The 18,254-nt window shown below is 41.3% G+C and overlaps 3 protein-coding genes across 11 annotated transcripts in view; 2 read left to right on the forward strand and 1 right to left on the reverse strand.

Moving 5' to 3' along the window:
* The first annotated feature begins 12,697 nt into the window (after positions 1 to 12,697).
* GSTO1 (glutathione S-transferase omega 1) overlaps positions 12,698 to 18,254 on the forward strand; it is a 60,461-nt gene continuing 54,904 nt past the window's right edge. The window contains exons 1-2 of the mRNA XM_080597850.1: positions 12,698 to 12,722; positions 13,839 to 13,951. The gene's annotated coding sequence lies outside the window, so the exon portion shown is untranslated. The remainder of the gene's footprint in view (positions 12,723 to 13,838; positions 13,952 to 18,254) is intronic.
* Positions 12,700 to 16,911, forward strand: SFR1 (SWI5 dependent homologous recombination repair protein 1). 2 transcript variants are annotated; one of them, XM_080597851.1, is made up of 4 exons: positions 12,700 to 12,722; positions 13,839 to 13,951; positions 15,637 to 16,017; positions 16,235 to 16,911. In XM_080597851.1, the coding sequence occupies exons 2-4, from the start codon at positions 13,856 to 13,858 to the stop codon at positions 16,424 to 16,426; spliced, it is 669 nt and encodes a 222-aa protein (XP_080453977.1). In that variant the 5' UTR covers positions 12,700 to 12,722; positions 13,839 to 13,855; the 3' UTR covers positions 16,427 to 16,911. The 2 variants fall into 2 exon arrangements, with proteins under 2 accessions (XP_080453977.1, XP_080453978.1); XM_080597852.1 differs by lacking the exon at positions 12,700 to 12,722 and having other exon boundaries at positions 13,937 to 14,074.
* CFAP43 (cilia and flagella associated protein 43) overlaps positions 17,824 to 18,254 on the reverse strand; it is a 44,790-nt gene continuing 44,359 nt past the window's right edge. For all 8 annotated transcript variants that reach the window (XM_080597760.1, XM_080597759.1, XM_080597761.1 and 5 more), the window contains one exon: positions 17,824 to 18,244. In XM_080597760.1, coding sequence (XP_080453886.1) covers positions 18,087 to 18,244 — 158 coding nt within the window. In that variant the 3' untranslated portion in view covers positions 17,824 to 18,086. The remainder of the gene's footprint in view (positions 18,245 to 18,254) is intronic.

Below are 18,254 nucleotides of genomic sequence, written 5' to 3' on the forward strand. Positions count from 1 at the left end.
TGTGATTGCTTCAGCTCAAGACATACTGATAAAATGAAGAACTAGATGACTGCTGATAAGACATACGCAGTTTACAGCACCAATAAAAAGCTGGACCTGGAATAAAAGACTGATGTACCTGTTCTAAACTACTTTTTAAAGTGAGTAAAAAGGCTATGAAAGTCTAAGAACCTATCCAAAGCTACTATAGTCTATACTGCACACAGGGCTTGCGGCAAGGAGTCAGGGAGTATATGTGAGAAGGTAAGAAAAATACTTCTTTCATTGCACCTTGAAAAATAAGAGACCTCTATATGTTTAGCAGTCCTTGATTCCACGAGAACCCCTCAGGAACAAGCACTAAAGGAGTCACAGTGCTCAGTGGAACTGCAGGTGAGTCAGTCTGCTAACAGCTCTTCCCATAGATGATGTTATAGGTGTCTTCCTCTAGAACATATTTTTCTTCTGACTTTTAAGGTGAATTGATTGCTTTCAAAAAGACACCCTTCCGTCTTTCTAGCTTTGCAAGGAGCATTGTAGTCACTTTGTTCAGCCTGGTCACTGCAAGGGTTTGGAGACAGGAAACTGCGGAGTGCTGCCTGCTCTGTGGTGGTGATCCCTGTGACAATGCTGGTCCTCGCTCTGTTTGTGGGAAAGCTGGCCCAGACTGAAACTGTGATCCAACCTCCTGCCGCACTGAGAATTTTCTTTAAGATCTTGGCCACAAGGTACAAGGTCTATCTTTCTCAGCTTCTGTTGTTATGTAAAGATTTGTATATTTTATGGGATTTAAGGAGTTTATGTTTAGATTTTATATATTTTTACGTGTTAGTATAAATAATATACAGTATATTTTACATTTTATATTTTTATTTTATATTTTTGTGCTTAAATAAAAATTATAAAAAGATATATATATATTTTAATTTTTATCATTATCTATCTCACAGTGCCTTTTAACCTGTATCTTGTTACGTAATTATAGCATTTGTGGATTTCCTTCCATTTTTATAGGCTAGCACTTCAGATCAAGTTTCACATCGATAGCTGACAGCCTGGCACAGAACTCCTGATCATACAAATGGGCCCACAGAAGCAGAACTACAGATCAGACCCACAGTATTCAACAGGCACAACACTTCTCGATGCTTCTCTTCAGAAACCACTTGAAAAACAGATATTAGGGTTAAAATCAGCCAGTCTCCGCCCATTCCTTTTTTGTCTTGCCTCTGTGTTAATTATAAAAAGAAGTAAAAGCTGGAAACGATGGCTGAGGCTACAGAGTAGTTAGTCACCCCATTTATCAATAGCTAGAATGAGAGTAAATATTTGAACTATATTGTAGAAGTTGAAATTCATAGCTGGCAGCTCATTAACAAATGTTTTTCAATCTGTTTTATGATCCCTCACTGCTCTTTAATCTAGAACACTTTTCGGTTTGTAGCTTTCTTCTTATGTGGGTTAAAAGCAGTATCTAGCACCATCCGGGGTTATTTTCTGTATGCTCCCATTCCCCCACACCTCTCCAAGCCTCCCACCTTTCATTAGAGATCATGCTTCTGCAAGCAAATCTCCAGCCAGACACACCTTTGCCATACAAAACCGCAGGTGATATGCTAATTCCAACCAAAATCTGTTTGTTGAAGGATAAACAAAGAGAAGATTTAGGGCCCAGCAGATAACAGAACAGATCAGTGCTGGTCTGCGGTCCTTCCACCTTACTTATTTCTGCTTCAAAAGAACACAATGGTACAATACAGCCTGCGGTACATCTACCCACGGTTATTGGCATAGCTGTAGCAGTACTGACAGTATCACCTGCAGAAATCACGTAGCTCTGCCATGCCTGACCCTCTTGCAGTTGATGCAGTTAGAACCCAGATGTCCCAGTTGCTGCACCTAACACAGCTCATGTAACTGGTCTGTAACTCACTGGTACGACTGAAATGATAACCTCAAGAGGACAACTGTATGGCAGCTCGCCAATGTGCCAGAGTTGATTGGGAATGTTTTATTTTCTGCAGGACTCCTAAGGCTCTGGAGCTAGACAAGAACACTTCTTCATTTTTAACTGTGGACTTCTTTCATATAGTTGTCCTGATGGTTGCAAGGAAAAGATGACCCTAAGTTGGCTGGGATCACACTGCCTTGCACAATGGGGCTTCTCCTGGAAAAGCTCACCATTTTTGTACACATTATTACAACTTCAGTCACAATGACTAAAACAGCAAGGATGTAAACAAGGAATAGGCAGAGAAGATAAAGAGCAGAAGCAGAGGAAAGCCTCTTTATATAATCTGGCTTCTAAACTCAGAGTTACGCTTTCGTTTCTTGCTCTCCTCAGTAATGGCCACACAGTGGTTCTATCACTCTTTCACATAACGCTGCCTGCAGGAGGATCTCATTTTGCAAACCAGCCTTCCTCCAGTGCCAGGAAGATATTTAATCATAAGCAAAAGGAGAAACGGCAGCATGATGGCCAGTACACTGCACTCTAGCAGCTCAGCTGGCAGGGGAAAACCCTGAGGGAAAAGGAAGCTTTTATTTGTAGTGCATTGCTTGTACCAGGGCTTGAACACTGACTTCAGGCTAGCAGATGATTTTTGAAAAAGTTCTGACTAAGAGAGTTGTAAGTGAACACTGAAAACTTAGGGCCAAGCTATTTATGTAAACTCTACTTCCAGTTTCTGGCACACTTTCTGATTTGGCTCTGAACCTTCTGGCTATGCCCATCTCTATTTTCATGTCTCTGCTTGAAAAATCCCTTTTCTGACCCAAAGCACATAGGTACTGCCTTTCCCAAAAGCCAAGGCTCTTGTGTGTCACTTCTTGTCAGCAAGATGATCACTGCCTGGAAATTTGTTATTATTCAGCCTTTTCATTTCAAAGTGATTCAGATTTCCATTAATTTGCTCCTGTCCAAAGTTCAGCTTGTGAGACATGTGATAACACGCAGCCTTCCCTTATCAAAATCAAGGTGCTCTGGGCTCATCTCACTCTGTATTTTATGGATTTCAGATGTTCTTGCTGGGATGGATCTTTCTGAGAAAATGTACCGTTGCCGCAGGTTGCCAGATGCATGTTATGGTGACCGCCTTGCTTACCCAGTGCCTTCAAAAGAACTGTGCTTTGACTCCCACTTTGTTAACATCCATGATTAAAGTTGTCAGCTGAAGGTTTTGTAACCTCAGCAAATAACGTAACTTCAGTAACTCCGATGGTTTTAGTTTTCAGCATAGATTTCAGAATAAAATATTTCTCCCCTCTCAAAAATTCAAAGCTATACTAAGAAAATCCTTGTGTTAGGTATGAGGGGAAGATAAAAATTGTGGATCAAGCACAGTATAGGTGGTGATTTGATTTGATGAACCCTCACTAACAAGTGTGTGTATGACTGGAGTTCAGTCCACTGAGCTCGCTGAATCCAGTTTCTCTTGTAAAGATTAGATAGGTACTTGCAGGGAGCCCAGTGAGAACTCCGTTCCACTGCTCCCCCTTCTGACAGAATAATACTTGCCTAAGCCTGTAAGGGTGAACATTGCGAGAGTCTTTATATATTCATTTTGATATATGTGTGTAATTTGAAGCACATGAAATTGTAGAACTGTAGAAAAATATGGCTGAAAAAGCTATCAAGTAGATATCTTATCCATCTCCCTGTTCCAAGACCCAGCTCCACTTACCTATTCTCAACAGATTTTTCTTTAAAAGACACCAAAATTGTCCAGAGATTTCATAGCCAATCAGGTGCACATCTCACTGTGCTTGCTGTTGGAAAATATCTTGGGAGTTCCAAAACAAGTAACTCTTGCTTCAGCTGAGGATCTCCTTCTCTTCTACATTCTCAGTGTAACTTACCTCCTTTTTTGTCACTACCACTTTTATGTATTTGAACACTGTTGTCGTACATGCCATTAGGGATTTCAACATCAGACGCAGCTTTTCCTGTTCCCACAGCTTTTCCTCAGGCTTCCCAGTCCTCTGACTGCTATGAACCACCACTACCCTTCATGGGGACTACCCACATGCTTAAAGCTACATGCGTATTTACGTATTGTGCTGAGCTGGGGGCTTCATTCCCAGCATCGCCCAAGGCTGTCAAACACATGCTGGCCTAGCTTAATTCCACGACACTTCTGTTAATTACTGTTTTGATAATAACAATTTAGCAGTTTTGCAGATATCTTTAAACCTGTAACTGCAGGTAAAACTACTATATTTTGCTGGAAGATGACAACCAGTGCCAAATTAGTGAAGTTGATATACGTGACCAGCAGGCAGTGTTGAACTTCGTTTCAGTAGGTATTTACTTAGTAGTGCATGCGTGAAAAGTGTGCATTGGAAACTGGTGTTCTTAATATTCCTAGAGGAAATGCTTTTTGCCAATAAACAGCCACGTCCAATACCTACTGACATATCCCCAACCTCATCAATACAAGGTTTGATCCCCTCCATCTCAGTATACAAAATATGGAAGAGAGAAAAGCATCTGTAGAAGCTAATGCATGCCAAGAATACGCAATCAAACAAAACAAAGAAATCAACAAGCCAACACATGCACATGAAATATTATATAAGGAAGCCTTAGGAAGATAGAGACCAAATGGAAGAGATGCAATGGAAACAGAGACTCAGCAATTGCCAGAAAGAGTCAAGAGCAGTCAGCTACATGAGGCAGGGCGGTGAACTATGGTTGAGCTGGTGTTAAATGAGTTATTAGAATTACATGCTCCTGCTTTTATTCTTTATTTTACTGGAGTTATTTGCAGTGTCTGTGGAATCCTGCTTTTCCTAAAACAAATGCACTGGGCACTGTGGACAACTGAACAATAACTGACTGGTGAAAAACAAAACAGCATTTAGAAGCAATAGAAGTGTACAGTAAAATATTAGGATGTACAACTCTCAACGTATAAACAACTAATCAATAAACAAGCACATGTTCAAATACAAATTCATTGTTTGTTGTGTACTGTGTGCATCTGAAATATTCACGGAATATTTCTGCGCTAAGTATTCAAGGAACTGCTATGGATAACTGAAAACAGTATTTTAAAGAGTTAGAAAGAATATTCTAAGAGTGTCCTTTCAGTGCACTGTTTACTGCTTTACTTAAGACCTGCAGTTTTAAAACATCAGTGGGAAAACACAGTCAACATTTAATTTTGAAATATGTTCTAAAGATGCTTTGATTTAACACATACCAATGTCTTCATTCAAAATCTTCTGGAATTGGCGGCCATCTCTTGGGATTCCTCTGCCAGAGATGATGACCATTAAGCCACAGTTTAATCATCTACAGCATCACTTCAAACATGGCTGCATCTGTGGGGCATAAATGGAAAGGAAATCTTAGATTTCAGTTGTGTTCATTCTACTAATGGCCTTGATAGGCCAAAACGCTGAAGTAAGGTAGGCTTTTAGAACGTGAGAATCCTGCTTTAAGGCAAAAAAAAGAAAAAAAAAAAATAAATCTGACCCAGAATTTATTTCTGAAATGCAAAAAAAGTTGTCACAGAAGAAAACAAACTGCATGGTGCAGAATGATATTCTTGATTATTCTTTGTACCCGTGTTTCACACATGATTACGCAGGGTGCAGCTATACATGCACATGATCTTAGAAAAATGAGGGATGGCACAAAGGATTTTCTATCTAGACATCACTGTGGGCAGTTTTAAGGTTAATCACACCTGGATTTACAGACTCAAGAAGAGGCAGGGTACATGATAGTTAAAACTCCAGGGTGATCTATCTGCTGATCTCACTCCTGTGGAGTCTTTCAAGAGAAAACTTGTCAATGCATACCCATGTGTTGAGTTACCACCAAGCACTTAACAATGATGAAATAGCTTATTCTGGCATATGTTACCCAAGAAAATGCTTGTAATTAACTCAAGGAAAATGCACTAAACTTGAAAACATCAAAACCAGAGTAACTCTCCTTTCAGCTGTGAATACATCAGGAGATTTCCAGTTGCAGGAGTGCTATCTTACGGCGTGACTGTCAAAAGAGGGTGACAAAGTGCCCTTTTTACATCACCACTGATACGTGGGATGAAGGTCACTGATGCCAGGACACAGCCTCGCAGCTACATGGTCAACTGATGCAGAAACGTCCCCAGCTAAAGTGGGTAGCAATTTCTAACTTGGCTCACCAAAGAATTTTCTTAATTTTCTTAGTATCAGATCAACATTACGGGACACCATTTAGGACAAATGTTCTTCTAAGCCCATTGAGGCTGTATGAAAATGGTACAATGTCTATTACCCGTTAGTAAAGGTCCTTCTGCATGCCTATGTGAAGAAAGGGGTTCCACATGCTGTTATTTCAGATATGAACGGGATCAGGAATTTTGCCCCGAAATTACTCTGGAAATAATTAGAACAGAACCACTACAGCTCACAAACACTGGGTTATCCACCTTGAGATGAGCCGGAACAGGCACAAGCAGCACATTTTACTCAGGACAGTACGGGAAGTCAAAAAGCCTCAGTGCGTGTATCCCTTGCTGACAGAGATGGGACAGCAGCATTCTTGGTGCCTTCCCTATAGCTGAGTGTTTTGAAGGGAGGGTTGATTAAACAAGGGCTTATTTAGATCCCATGATCTGTAAATACTTTGAATCTTCTGGCTTTCAAAGAATTTGCTTCAACCTTTATATTAAAAGCGAGTATTTCATGCCTATTCACTACTGTCGGTGGATTTTTTCCTAAGGTAGCTGTGCTTAGATGTGTGATTTTGTTTGCACAGATATTTTACAGACATAGCCCACCTCTCACAACAATGAGCACATTTAAATTATCATGTAAGTTACTAACTGCATGACCAGGAAAACAGAAAAGCTCTTTGAGCCAGCTCTCACACGAGTATTTTGAATTCTGAGCCTGGTTTGCAACAGAAGTGTAGGCAAATGTCTGACAGCACTGCCGCGTTGAACTCTCAGATCTTTATGTGGCACCTCCTTGTCACCAGTATCCAGAGAGGGAAAATTCTCAGAACACCACATTCATATTTCATTCTTAGGAAAAGACCTCTAATTTTTTTACTTTACAAGGCTTTCTGTAGCCTCAGGTTAATGAGTTAATTTGTTTCTTAATAACAGGGAGGGAGTGTACTTTTACATCCTGCCTGCTGATGCTGCAGTTTAGGAGGCAGGGGGTGTGCTCAGCAGGATGTTTTTTTTTTTGTTGTTGTTCTAAACCAAAACCAATAACGAGGGATGTTGCTGAAGTGATGAGGGACAAGACTCACTTAGGTCTACATTCAGAGCAGCAGTGAGACCCCAGGAGTCCAGGAAGAATGCAAGGTGCGTGTCTGTGTCTGTGCTTACCTGCTCGCTGCAGGACTTGTCTGGTACCCCAGTCTGATCCACTGGGTCCCCCCAAGGCCTACAGACTCTGGTACCAGCCCCCAAACTCGCTCCAGCTACACTTGCAGATAAACCACGTCCACGCTTTCAGCTTTAGCAGCCAGAAGCACAGACAAATGCGATCAACCTATGAGTTACCTGGACACAGCAAGAAATTGACTTTTGTATAAGGACGAGAGGAACCAAAACAACTCTTCAAACTCCCCTACGACCTGTGTCATGCAAACACATCCAGTCAGTCGAACTTCTGCAGCGATGGCTATTACAGGAAGAGAGAGACATTACCAGTTTCTGAATTTGGGCTTTTTGCCTCAGCAAAGCTCCTGATGATTCTGCTTAGCTGAGGGATGCTGTCTGTTCTCCCTCACAGAAGACTGTGCTCTGCCAACCACCAAGGAGTCTGCTTGTCCCCACGAACAGCTGAGGAGGTGCAAGAACCTCTGTTACGATACTTGAAGACCAGGGAAGTTAAGACACCAAGACTAAGCCAGATTTCACCCACAATTTCTCCAAGAACTTCTCCCTTCTAACCTGATCTTAAAAATTGACACAGACTTTTGAAATGAGGATGTAAAGCAAGCCCAATTTAACATTTACTTCGAGTAAGCATTGCAGGGCAGAGAGCTGCATGTTCCTTACGAAAAAACAAAATCTCCCAAATACCTTGAGCACAAAAATATGCTCAGACCATCACACATGACAAAAGCTGTAACAGGTACTAGTTCGGGCAAGGGCTTAGATTTAAAAGCCTTGAAATTTCTTAAAATAATGATCAATCACTTCCCCACCAAAGACAAAAACATTGAAGGTCTGTTTATTGTTTCCCTTCTCTGCCTGCTAGTCTCATAAAGACTTCAAACACTGTAATTTTTGGCATGACTATGCCAGAGAAAATCCCACATGCAGACACAAAAATAAAAGACATTCTTAGGTCGTTCCCTTTCATTAGCACTGCGCCTCACCCACTCGGTTGTTCTCGCAAGCAGCAGCAAGAACTAGGAAGTCCATCTCATCTGGCTTTTACATTACCTTTTGTAATGGCAAATTGCAGTACCGCTCAGCTACAAGAAATTGTGTCGGTTTTTCTTTTCAACACAGGTACTTTGAAAACTGAAGCAAAAAATATGGTGGAGCCCAAGCAAGCCCCAGGCGCAGAGCAGAAAAGGCAGAATATTGCTTTTGGTTCAGCTTTACGCTGATGTCGTCCTAGCAACTTCAGTGTAATTAGTGGACATTTGCACCATTATAAGAGCAGAATCTGTATCCCAAGGTCAAGTTTTTTTGTAGTCTAAACGGGTTTTACTCTGGGAATCTGGCCTATGCAGCCCTTCCTTTGATACATTTACATGGCTATAAACAAGTCAGAACATTTTTCTGAGGAGTGAATTGCAGCCAGGGAAAACACAGCCCTAGGCCCATGCTGAAATGGGCAAGGATTTAAAAATGTTTGCAGCAGTTAGTGGTTGGGCACATAAAAACACTCCACCCTCCTGCCTCCGGCAAGAGAAAACATGCAGACAGTGCAGCGAACTTCATGCGTCAGGATACACCATTTGGCTTTAAACAAGATCAACAGATTTCCAAAAAACGAGAAGAGGGGGCAATGAATATGTGCCTCAAGACTTGGTGTGTTGACTAACATCTCAGTTACTCATTGGTGATGTTTAAGGAGAAAAGGCACGGCTCTGGTGCCCAGCAAGCCGTTAAATGGACGTTTTGTGATGCCCCTGGCACTTTACAAGGCCAAACGGGAGCCTCTAAACCCAGAGTCAGTATACTTTACTACTCTCCTCTCTGTATTTGCCACAAGAGATAATGCCATGGGGGAATACAACATGTTCTTGTCCTGTCAATGAAGATGTTGAAGCCTGAGTGCTCGTCTGGCACCATGAGATTAATGAAAGAGACCTTCCATAGAGAGCATCTTTCACATGTGCAGGCAAATTGTCTGCCATTCACCTGGTGTAAAACCGAAAAAAATCCAATCGCTAAAACATCACCATAGGAACACCAAAGAAAATAAAAGAAGGATGCATATTTTCCTGCTTGTTTTTTAGGGAAACAAGTTTCTCTGCAGGGAAGCAGTATGTTCAGCAAACAGATCTCAACAATTTCATTACCGAGTGCACCATTTCCTATCATATTTTTTTTCTTTCATTTTGCTTAACTCAAATTACTCTGATCACAAAAGGAATAAAAGATAATCCAACAATAGCCATTATAATGCTTAACTGTGTGCACACATTGGTGAGCTTAACTGAAAAGCACACAAAACGCTCTACATCGTGCTATACACATGCCAGCGTGAATATGGACAGTCGTATGCACAATACATATGGACAATCTCTTTTTCTTCAAGGGAAGCAGAGGCACACTTTTTGAGAGGAAGGTTTTAGTCTGACTCCTGTTTGCTATCTTTAAGTCACTGGGTAGTGACTGAGATTACTCTCCAGTTCCCACCTTGGTCAGGGGCCTCCTGCCACATTTTGGACAAGTTATGTAAATTGCAGGACTACTCACGTGTAAACACCCAGTGAATCCCTAGGTAAGCTTAGCAAATGGCTAAACACTTAATACCAACCTGAAACAGGACCTCTTAGAGTGACTGCCCATCAGTGAACACTAATGATAAAATTTCCTTTTCTCCCCTTGTTGTGCAGTCCATCAAACACCCAAACCCTCCATGTGGAACCGTCTTTCTACATTCAGTCTCAGGCTGGCTGGAATCCTCACCTGGGGTGGGGCACATGGGCGTTAATCTAATAAGGCAGCCACGATAATGCACAGGATGACTTTTTCATGTTGTGTTCTTGTAAAATCTTACTGGAATCTTAGCTGGCAAATGATCTAAAATCTCAAGCTTTCTGTTGTTCTTGTGCAACACAACTGTTAGCGTGTCTGTACAACAGAGCATGAGTAATTTGAAAACGGGACCAGCCTTGAGACAGAAGGAAACATGTTGTGAACCCAGAGACATGTTGTCTCAAAGCTCCAGTGCATTTGAAATCCAACCCACCTGATGAATTTGCAGCAGCAGTTCTATTAGCAATTGCCCATTTTTTAGATACTTAAAAAAAAAAAAGTGACATAAAATTAACTGCAGGTATTTAAAAAAATGGTCTAGATCACATTGGGGCTTAAAAATGCTTCAGAACTGCCTCAAGTACAGTAGAGATACTGTGCGTGTTTTTTGCTAGATGTTTATAGCTGATCATACAATTTTGTCACAAAATTTAACTTCCCACATTTGGTAAATGCATATTTTCAAATATTTAGAAATAAAGTTTAGCAAATATGCAGTTTCACCCACAGATAGTCAATTCCTGTACCAAGAATAATCTAAAGGCCCAGATTTCTGATTTCCAAAACTGACTTCTTACAGATGGGCTGTGAATGCTTTTATATCTTTTATTGTTGATGTTATGAGAGAAAAAGGTTGCTGTCATCACTGAGATTCTATTTGAAACAGTGAATTTGAGTGAATCTATGTATACTTTTGGTTAGAAGCACAGCAACTGCTAACATTGACCATGCTCTGTGCTTACTCACCTCTCAGTTATCTTGTTTCAGTAAGATGAGAAGTTACAGGAAACAAAAAGAAAATTCAGTATCCTCAACCACAGTTGTAAGGAGGAATCAAACAAGATACTCATTCAGTTCTGCTATGTAAATTACGTGAATGATACATGGAGACTGCATGTGCAGTGACCAGCAGAGCTGTGTGAAGGCAGCGTGGAGCATCTCAGTTGTAGCCAGTGCTGAAGGAACCACTGATACTCGCAGGCGCTGTTGCTGTTATGGCCACTTCCAACCATTTGCTCAGTCCTTACACAGTTATATTGGAAAAACATTTTACATGGATCGGTTTTGAGAAATGTGAAAGTCCATTTGGGGGAATGAGGTCTGCAGCATGGCAGAGATCTTTGCTGAGTTCAGGAACAGGACACTTTGCTGAGGACAGGAAAGTTACACTTGCTTCAGCAGCACCTGCACGTCAGGGCGGTCTAGTCTGGCACCGAACCACAGGACTGCCACTACCGCTGGGGCTGCTCATTGCCATTTTCACCATCTACCTGCCTGCTTTTCCAGTCAAGTTTCTTCATTTTCACTTCTCCTTCCTGTACAACTGAGGCAGCGTGGTTCAATTTGTGCTTCCCACACCCCTATATCACGCTCCTCAGGGTGGGGTCCCCAGGCACAGCTCTCCCCCTTCAGTGAGGGGACAGCACCTGAGGTGATCACTGCGTGAGGCAGCGTCATGGTTCTCTTGGCACTGCCAAAAGGCCTGGGCTTGCCCCACCGACCCCTCATGGTGCCGAGCGTCATGGCGCGGCCAGAGCCCCTCTCCCTGAGGCGGGCAGGCACACAACAAGATGGCGCCCAGCCTTGAGCACCACCGGGGCCAGAAAGCAGCGTGCCCACGCTGGCCTGAGGAACACGGCAGCCTAGCCCAGCCGCAACAGAAGCACACACAACGCCCACGTAGCGTGGTGGCGGTGTGGTGATCACAGCACAAGCCCACCCCCGCCGAGCACATAAACCCGACAACATTTCACTCGCCCGCCCGCACGCAGGGCGCCCTTAGCGCGCCCGCCCGCCCCGCAGCCCCACAGCGCTTTCCCAGCGCGCAGGCGCAGCGCTGCCCGCCCTCACTGCCCGCGCGCAGGCGCCGCCTGCGGCTCAGGGAGCGGGGCGCCCTGAGGCGGTGAGGGGCCGTGAGGGGCAGGGGGAGGCTCGGCCCCACAGGGTTTGGGGGTGCTGCTGGGGACGGGTCCCTCCGGGTCCGGCAAAGGGTTCTGGGGTGTCGGGGGAGGGCTTTAAGAGTGTGCCTGTGGGCGAACGTCCTAGTAAAAAGTTTAAGGAACACGTTTAAGTAACGGTGTTAGTGAAGTGTTGTGAAAAAGTCTTCGCTGTGCTCGTGGTCGCTTGAAGGCAAGTGATCTGCGTTGGGATGTAAAGCCACAGGTTTTGTGGGTTTGGTTTCGTTTTTGAAAGAGTTGAACAAGTTTGCTGGAGCTATCCCTTAGGCTCAAAATTATTTTGCTTCTTGGTAGTAAGAGAGCCAAATTTATGACAAGCTCAGTACTATATAGGCATGATATTGTGTTTTGTAGTCTTGTTTGGATTAAGAAACAATAGTAATATCACAGATGGGTTCTGTAGGTTTCCTTTTTAATGTACAGATTGTTAAAAAATCCAATTAATTTGACTTTCTTTAGTAATTGTGTCTCTTTTTTTTTTTTCCCTAATAGAATGCCATCGGTTGAATTTGGAACAAGTTGGGGGGAACGCTGACTTGACGAGACAAATGAAGATGAGGAGATAACGGAGGTGTCCTTGGTACAGAGCCAGGAAGAGCAGAGTTGCTGGGTTAGTAAAGCTTTGGCATGTTTCATCTTGGAAGAGGAAGCCCCTTGTGCCAGTCCTGCGTTGCCCAGTGTCTTGTTTGTAGGATTTTATTTTTAAGAGACTTGTGTTTTGAAATTCCCAGTGGCAAGTTTTAGGTAAACAGAGGGTGTAGCTGACGATTTTCCAGCTGCATTTTGGTCATTAGCAGGTGGTTCGCAAGTGCTAAACTAAGTCAGACATTGCCAAATCAATTTAAAGTTGATACATGCTGAGTGGTATGATTTATCATTTTAATTAAGTTGCTTTTCTGAGCAAACTGGGAATGCATACTTGTAATCTAAAAGTCCACTTGCATGAGTAATTACTTTTTCAAGGAGCATCCCCAGAAGGATCAAATGAAACAGTAGATTATTTTCACAGACCTGGGTACGCAATTATTTTTTTATAAAAAAGATTAATTGTTTATACAGATGGACAATAAAAATTTTGTGGCTCCCAGCAATCCTTTTGTCGCTACTTGGGGGTACAGTTAAACGAAGGGACTGGTTCTTCACAACCTGGCTTTGTAAGGACTTTAAGTTAGACAAGCAGTATGGGCCATTCAGATTAAGAAAATATTTTGTTTGGAGTGAGCTTTTTTTGATGAGTTTGGTGTTGCAGGATTTGACTTTGGATATACAGGCATACTATAATATGTCAAAGTGCTTCATAAGTTGTCTTGATCCTGTGTAACAATTGAAAAAAGATGTCACTGCTATAGATAGCACTAGGAGGAGGAAAAAAAAAAACATAATAATGGAGAACACCTAGATTTTTTTTTGTAGGATTTTTCATCTCAAAGAACAAATACGGTAGATTTTTATGACTGTGGGAAAAATAATACGCAAAACTCACAGCTAGATCCTTTATACCAGTTACTAGTGCCATTTGTCACCTTGAAGAAAAGGTATTCATAAAGCAAGATGCTACTTTGTGCATAAAACCATTGTGTAACGTTAGCACATGTCTTGATGAACTTAACAATTAGAAAATAAGCTCTAGTATTTCTTCTTAGAGTTTTTTACTCATTTCTGCAGCCATGTGACTCATAATCAGGTAAAAATGGTACTACACGTAATTCATTTTGTCTTTTAACAGAAAATATCCATCCCAAGATGGAAGAACCAGCATCTGATAAATTAACATCTTTGTGCAGTACTCCAAAGGACTCTGGCACAGCAGCTCCCCAGAGGACTGGTTCAGGGAAGCAGGTATAAAAACTTGTTTTTCCAATAATGTGATTCTTCACAGTAAGAAAAATGCTTATGAAATCATCAAGTAGTTGGAAGGCAAAAGATAAGGTAGCTTATACCTACAGCTACAAGATTGTGCAGGTAAGGGGTGTAAGGAGTGTTCTTGGCATGCCTTGCTCTGAATATGTATATGTTTGCTGTGAATAAAGTGATGTACTCAGTATTTGCAGTCTACCAAAAATCCCATACTAGTAAATTTCAATACTGTTTAGTTTGCTCAAGTTGTAGTTTTCTGGGTTCCTTTATAGGCAAAATGTCTTTCCATGACTTCTACTTGCAGTTGAATATAGTACACTCTGATTGCAGTTGGGATATTCTCCATAATGCCAGACTCTTTTTGGTGTTTCTCCTAGCATGCGTACCGTGATGCTGTCACACTCACCATAGTGCGTGTTACTAAAAGCTGGATCTATGCTGGATAAAGCTAGGTTGCAAATGTTCCTTAACTAATCCTTCTTGCCCATATTTTAGTATTTTCCCACAGGTAAAAATGTTAGACACAAATTATAAAAATACTTGTTATCTTATTTTGAGGTGTCCTGGTTCCAGTTAGGACAGAGTTAAGTAGCTCATAGTAGCTGGTAGGGTGCTATGTTTTGGATTAGGATGAGAAGAGCGCTGATAACATGCTGATGTTTTAATTGTTGCAGAGCAGTGTTTACACCAGGCCAAGGACTTTTCGGCTTCTTGCTCTGTCCTGCCAGCGAGCAGGCTGGGGGTGCAGCAGGAGCTGGGAGGGGACAGACCCAGGACAGCTGACCCAAACTGGCCAAAGGGGTATTCCATACCATCTGACGTCATGCTAAACAATATATAGGGGTGGCTGGCCGGGGTGGGGGGGCCGGCTGCTCGGGAATAGGCTGGGCATCGGTCAGCGGGTGGTGAGCAATTGCATTGTGCATCACTTGTTTTCTTACACATTATTATTGTTAATACTATTACCATTATCACTATTATTATTATTATTGTTATTATTATTTTCCTGTCTTAATAAACTGTCTTTATCTCAACTCACAGGCTTCACTTTCCCGTTTCTCTCCCCCATCCCAGAGAGGGAGGGGGGAGGGTGAGCGAACAGCTGTGTGGTGTTTAGCTGCCAGCCGGGTTAAACCACAACATGAGGAAAAAAAACGCTTTTTAGATGTTCATTAGTGAAGTACCTCAAAGCATGAACAAGTTGAAATTAGATTGTTTCAGATACTTGGAAGTAGAAAACAGATGTTTTATACTAGTGCTAATACAGAAAATGTGTGGTGGGATGCAACAACAACAAATCTCCAGTAAATAAGAGGAGAAATCAAACTAGATGAAATAAAATCAGCAAAGCTGATATAATGCCATGTCTTCTGCACGAAGACTAGATGAGTAGCTTTCCCTTAGTAAGGGGATTTGGTCCTAGGCAACATGGAGGTACGTTTTCCAGTAAATTGCACCCATGTATGCAAACACACCTGAAAGGAAGGAATCAACTTGTTAACTTTAAGTTTACCAATGCTACAGTGACAATTCATAAGTCCGGTTTTACAATTATGTTTATGTATATGACATATTCTGCATGGAGTTTGGTTTCGGTTCTTTGAAATTTGATCAAAGATGAGATTTTTGTGATCTTTCTCTCTTTTGCTGTTCTTCATTTTCTTCAGCCAATGAGTGCAACTCTAAGGGAACGATTAAGGAAAACAAGACGTTCATTTAATGCTAATTTTACAGTGGCAAAGCGGCTCAAAATAGACAGTGAAGAAAAAGACTGTGCTGATGTTGACAAAGAGCATCTGCCAAAAAAAAGTGTGGATTGTTCCAGGTTGCAAGATGGTTCTGAAAGCCTGGAAGGCAACTGCACTGGGCATGCATGTTTCAAAAGTCCCTCACAGGAGAACAATCTCTGTGAACCAGGAGAGAACGGGGTTAGGGCTGATCTTAGTCAGCAATGGTCCCTGGAAGAAAAAGTAAGGCTGGTGAAGCAAGTGCAAGAGAAGGAAGAACTGCTTCGAAGACTAAAGCTGGTCAAGATGTACCGATCTAAGGTGAGGAGAACCTCTGAAAAAGCTCTTCTAAATCGCCCTTTGAAGTGAAATGGAGTCAAATCTTCATTTACTGCTTTAAGTTGCAATACTGAACCATTTGGTTTGTGTGGTATTTGTGTATTATCTTGGTTCTAAGCATATTACAAAAGTAGATTGTTGCAGAGTATGAAACTGACTTGTCATTTGCTGAAATGTCTTTTTTTTGTCCCAATTTCAGAACAACCTGTCTGAACTGCAGGCTTTGATAGTGAAATGGAGAAGCAGTACCCAGCTGATGCTCTATGAGCTACAGTCAGCTTTTTCTGCAGATGGCAAGAAAGCAAGTCTCAGTCAACTGATAGATTCTTTTGGATTAGAAGACCAGTTACTGCACTACAGCAGAACAGAAGAAGACTTTGTAGACACCTAATCAACTGGTGCAAAGCTTTCAGTTACACACATGCGTAAGCAGAAAAGACTGAATGAATTCTGATAACCTTAGAAGTGTCGATCAGACAGTGAACTTTGTTTTGCCAGGAGGTTTTCTCATGAGCTACTGGTAAAACCGTACAGAGATATGGCAGGCACTGTACAAGGCATTACTTTAGGGAAAAGATGGAACTCATGCTGACTTCTGGAAAACACAGTCATTTTCAGATGCTGGTCAAAACAGTTGCCTTTAGGGAAACTGTTCCTCCTAACCCTTCAGACACAGCCGGTGGTAGAAGGGAAGGCAAGAAAATTGGAATTGACATCTGTCTGCCGTACTACATTATGTGAAAGCTGCAGGTTTTTTTTTTTCCTTTGTATAAGAAAAGCGCTCCCTTGTCTAATGAAGTGCTTCCAACTACAGCCTTGCTTACCTTTCTGCAGTAAAGCTGAATAAAACAGCATTTCATTTATCCTCCCAATAAACGTTGTCTCTTCAAACTGTTTTTCTATAATTATTTTAATTTGAAATTGCTTATTTTCTCACTTGTGTGTGTGTATTGCTATGACTCTTCAGCTTTTATTCTCCTTAAAATCATCACTTATCTAGTGTAACAATGCGTAAATCTCTACCTGTTCTACAATGCTCCCTGCTGTGAATATTTTTTATATGCAATCACAGTTGTCATTGGCCGTACCTTAACTGTTAATATGTGTACTATTTTTCCCATTTTCCTTAATAAGGAGTAATTTCTTATATACCTCAAGTGGAAAGAAAATCACAGATCAAATAGTTCATTGTAACACTGATAGGTCTCATTAGACTTAAGTTTGGAGTCACAAGAATTCTTGCTCTTAAGAATACTGAATGTTGCTGCCTGCTGAGACTTAATGAGGAGTGACCTTTATTACTGATCACAGTTTGAGGATTAAGAAACTATTCCTTCTTGATTCTAGCGTACTGAGAAATGATGATGGGTCTTCCTGATAGGGGTACTTCTTTTCCCTGAGACCTTTAGGATATTTGTAATTCCCTTGCTTCTCCTACGGAAGTTTCAGCAGGAAGAAAAAAAAATGTTGCAAGAAGAGTGCAAGATATAATTAGAATCCTTAGAGACCTCACTTAGAGGTGATAAAGCAAAAAAGCAGCTGTAGTGAGGTTAAAACAGAAGTAATCTTCCTTGTAAGCATAGAACTTTGCTGAACCTAAGGTATCAAAGTTAATTAATGGTCTTAGAAAGGGGTAAGTTCAGATTTTATGTGAATTTGTGGAAGTGGAAGAAAAATTAAAGCATGGAAGAGATAAACAGTAGATGTAAAATCACATCTTTCTTGCAGTACTTCATTTCAAAATGTCCTCCAATTGCATATTGCACACTAAGGAAATGCATTCCACAATTACATCTTCCATTTATTTTCCGTAATGAACTATATGTTTATATAATCAAAACAGCAGAAATACATAACGTGAACTGAAATAGATTGTAGATAATACTAGGTATAAAATGTATGAAACAGATAAACATGCATCTTTCAAACTGGTATTATTTTAAAAGAAATTACAGAAGAAAGTGTTGAGAGTTCAGGGAGAAAAGGTGTATGTCCAAACTCTGGGTCTTAGACAAGACCAGTTTCTTATACATCTACCAGGACTGGGATTTTTAAAGAATAGGGAATGTTCTTGATCTCAGTCTTTCAGCTTCTGCCTGAAGAATTCCAAACTGTTTTTCCTGTTCCTTTATGAGATCCCGCAGGTTCTTCTGCTTCAAAATCTCTCGGTAACGTTGCTTTGCATTCCTTTCAGAAATACGCTGTATGTCTGCATAAAA

This window comes from Anser brachyrhynchus (assembly GCF_964034855.1).
Source record: "Anser brachyrhynchus genome assembly, chromosome: 6".
Taxonomy (NCBI): domain Eukaryota; kingdom Metazoa; phylum Chordata; class Aves; order Anseriformes; family Anatidae; genus Anser; species Anser brachyrhynchus.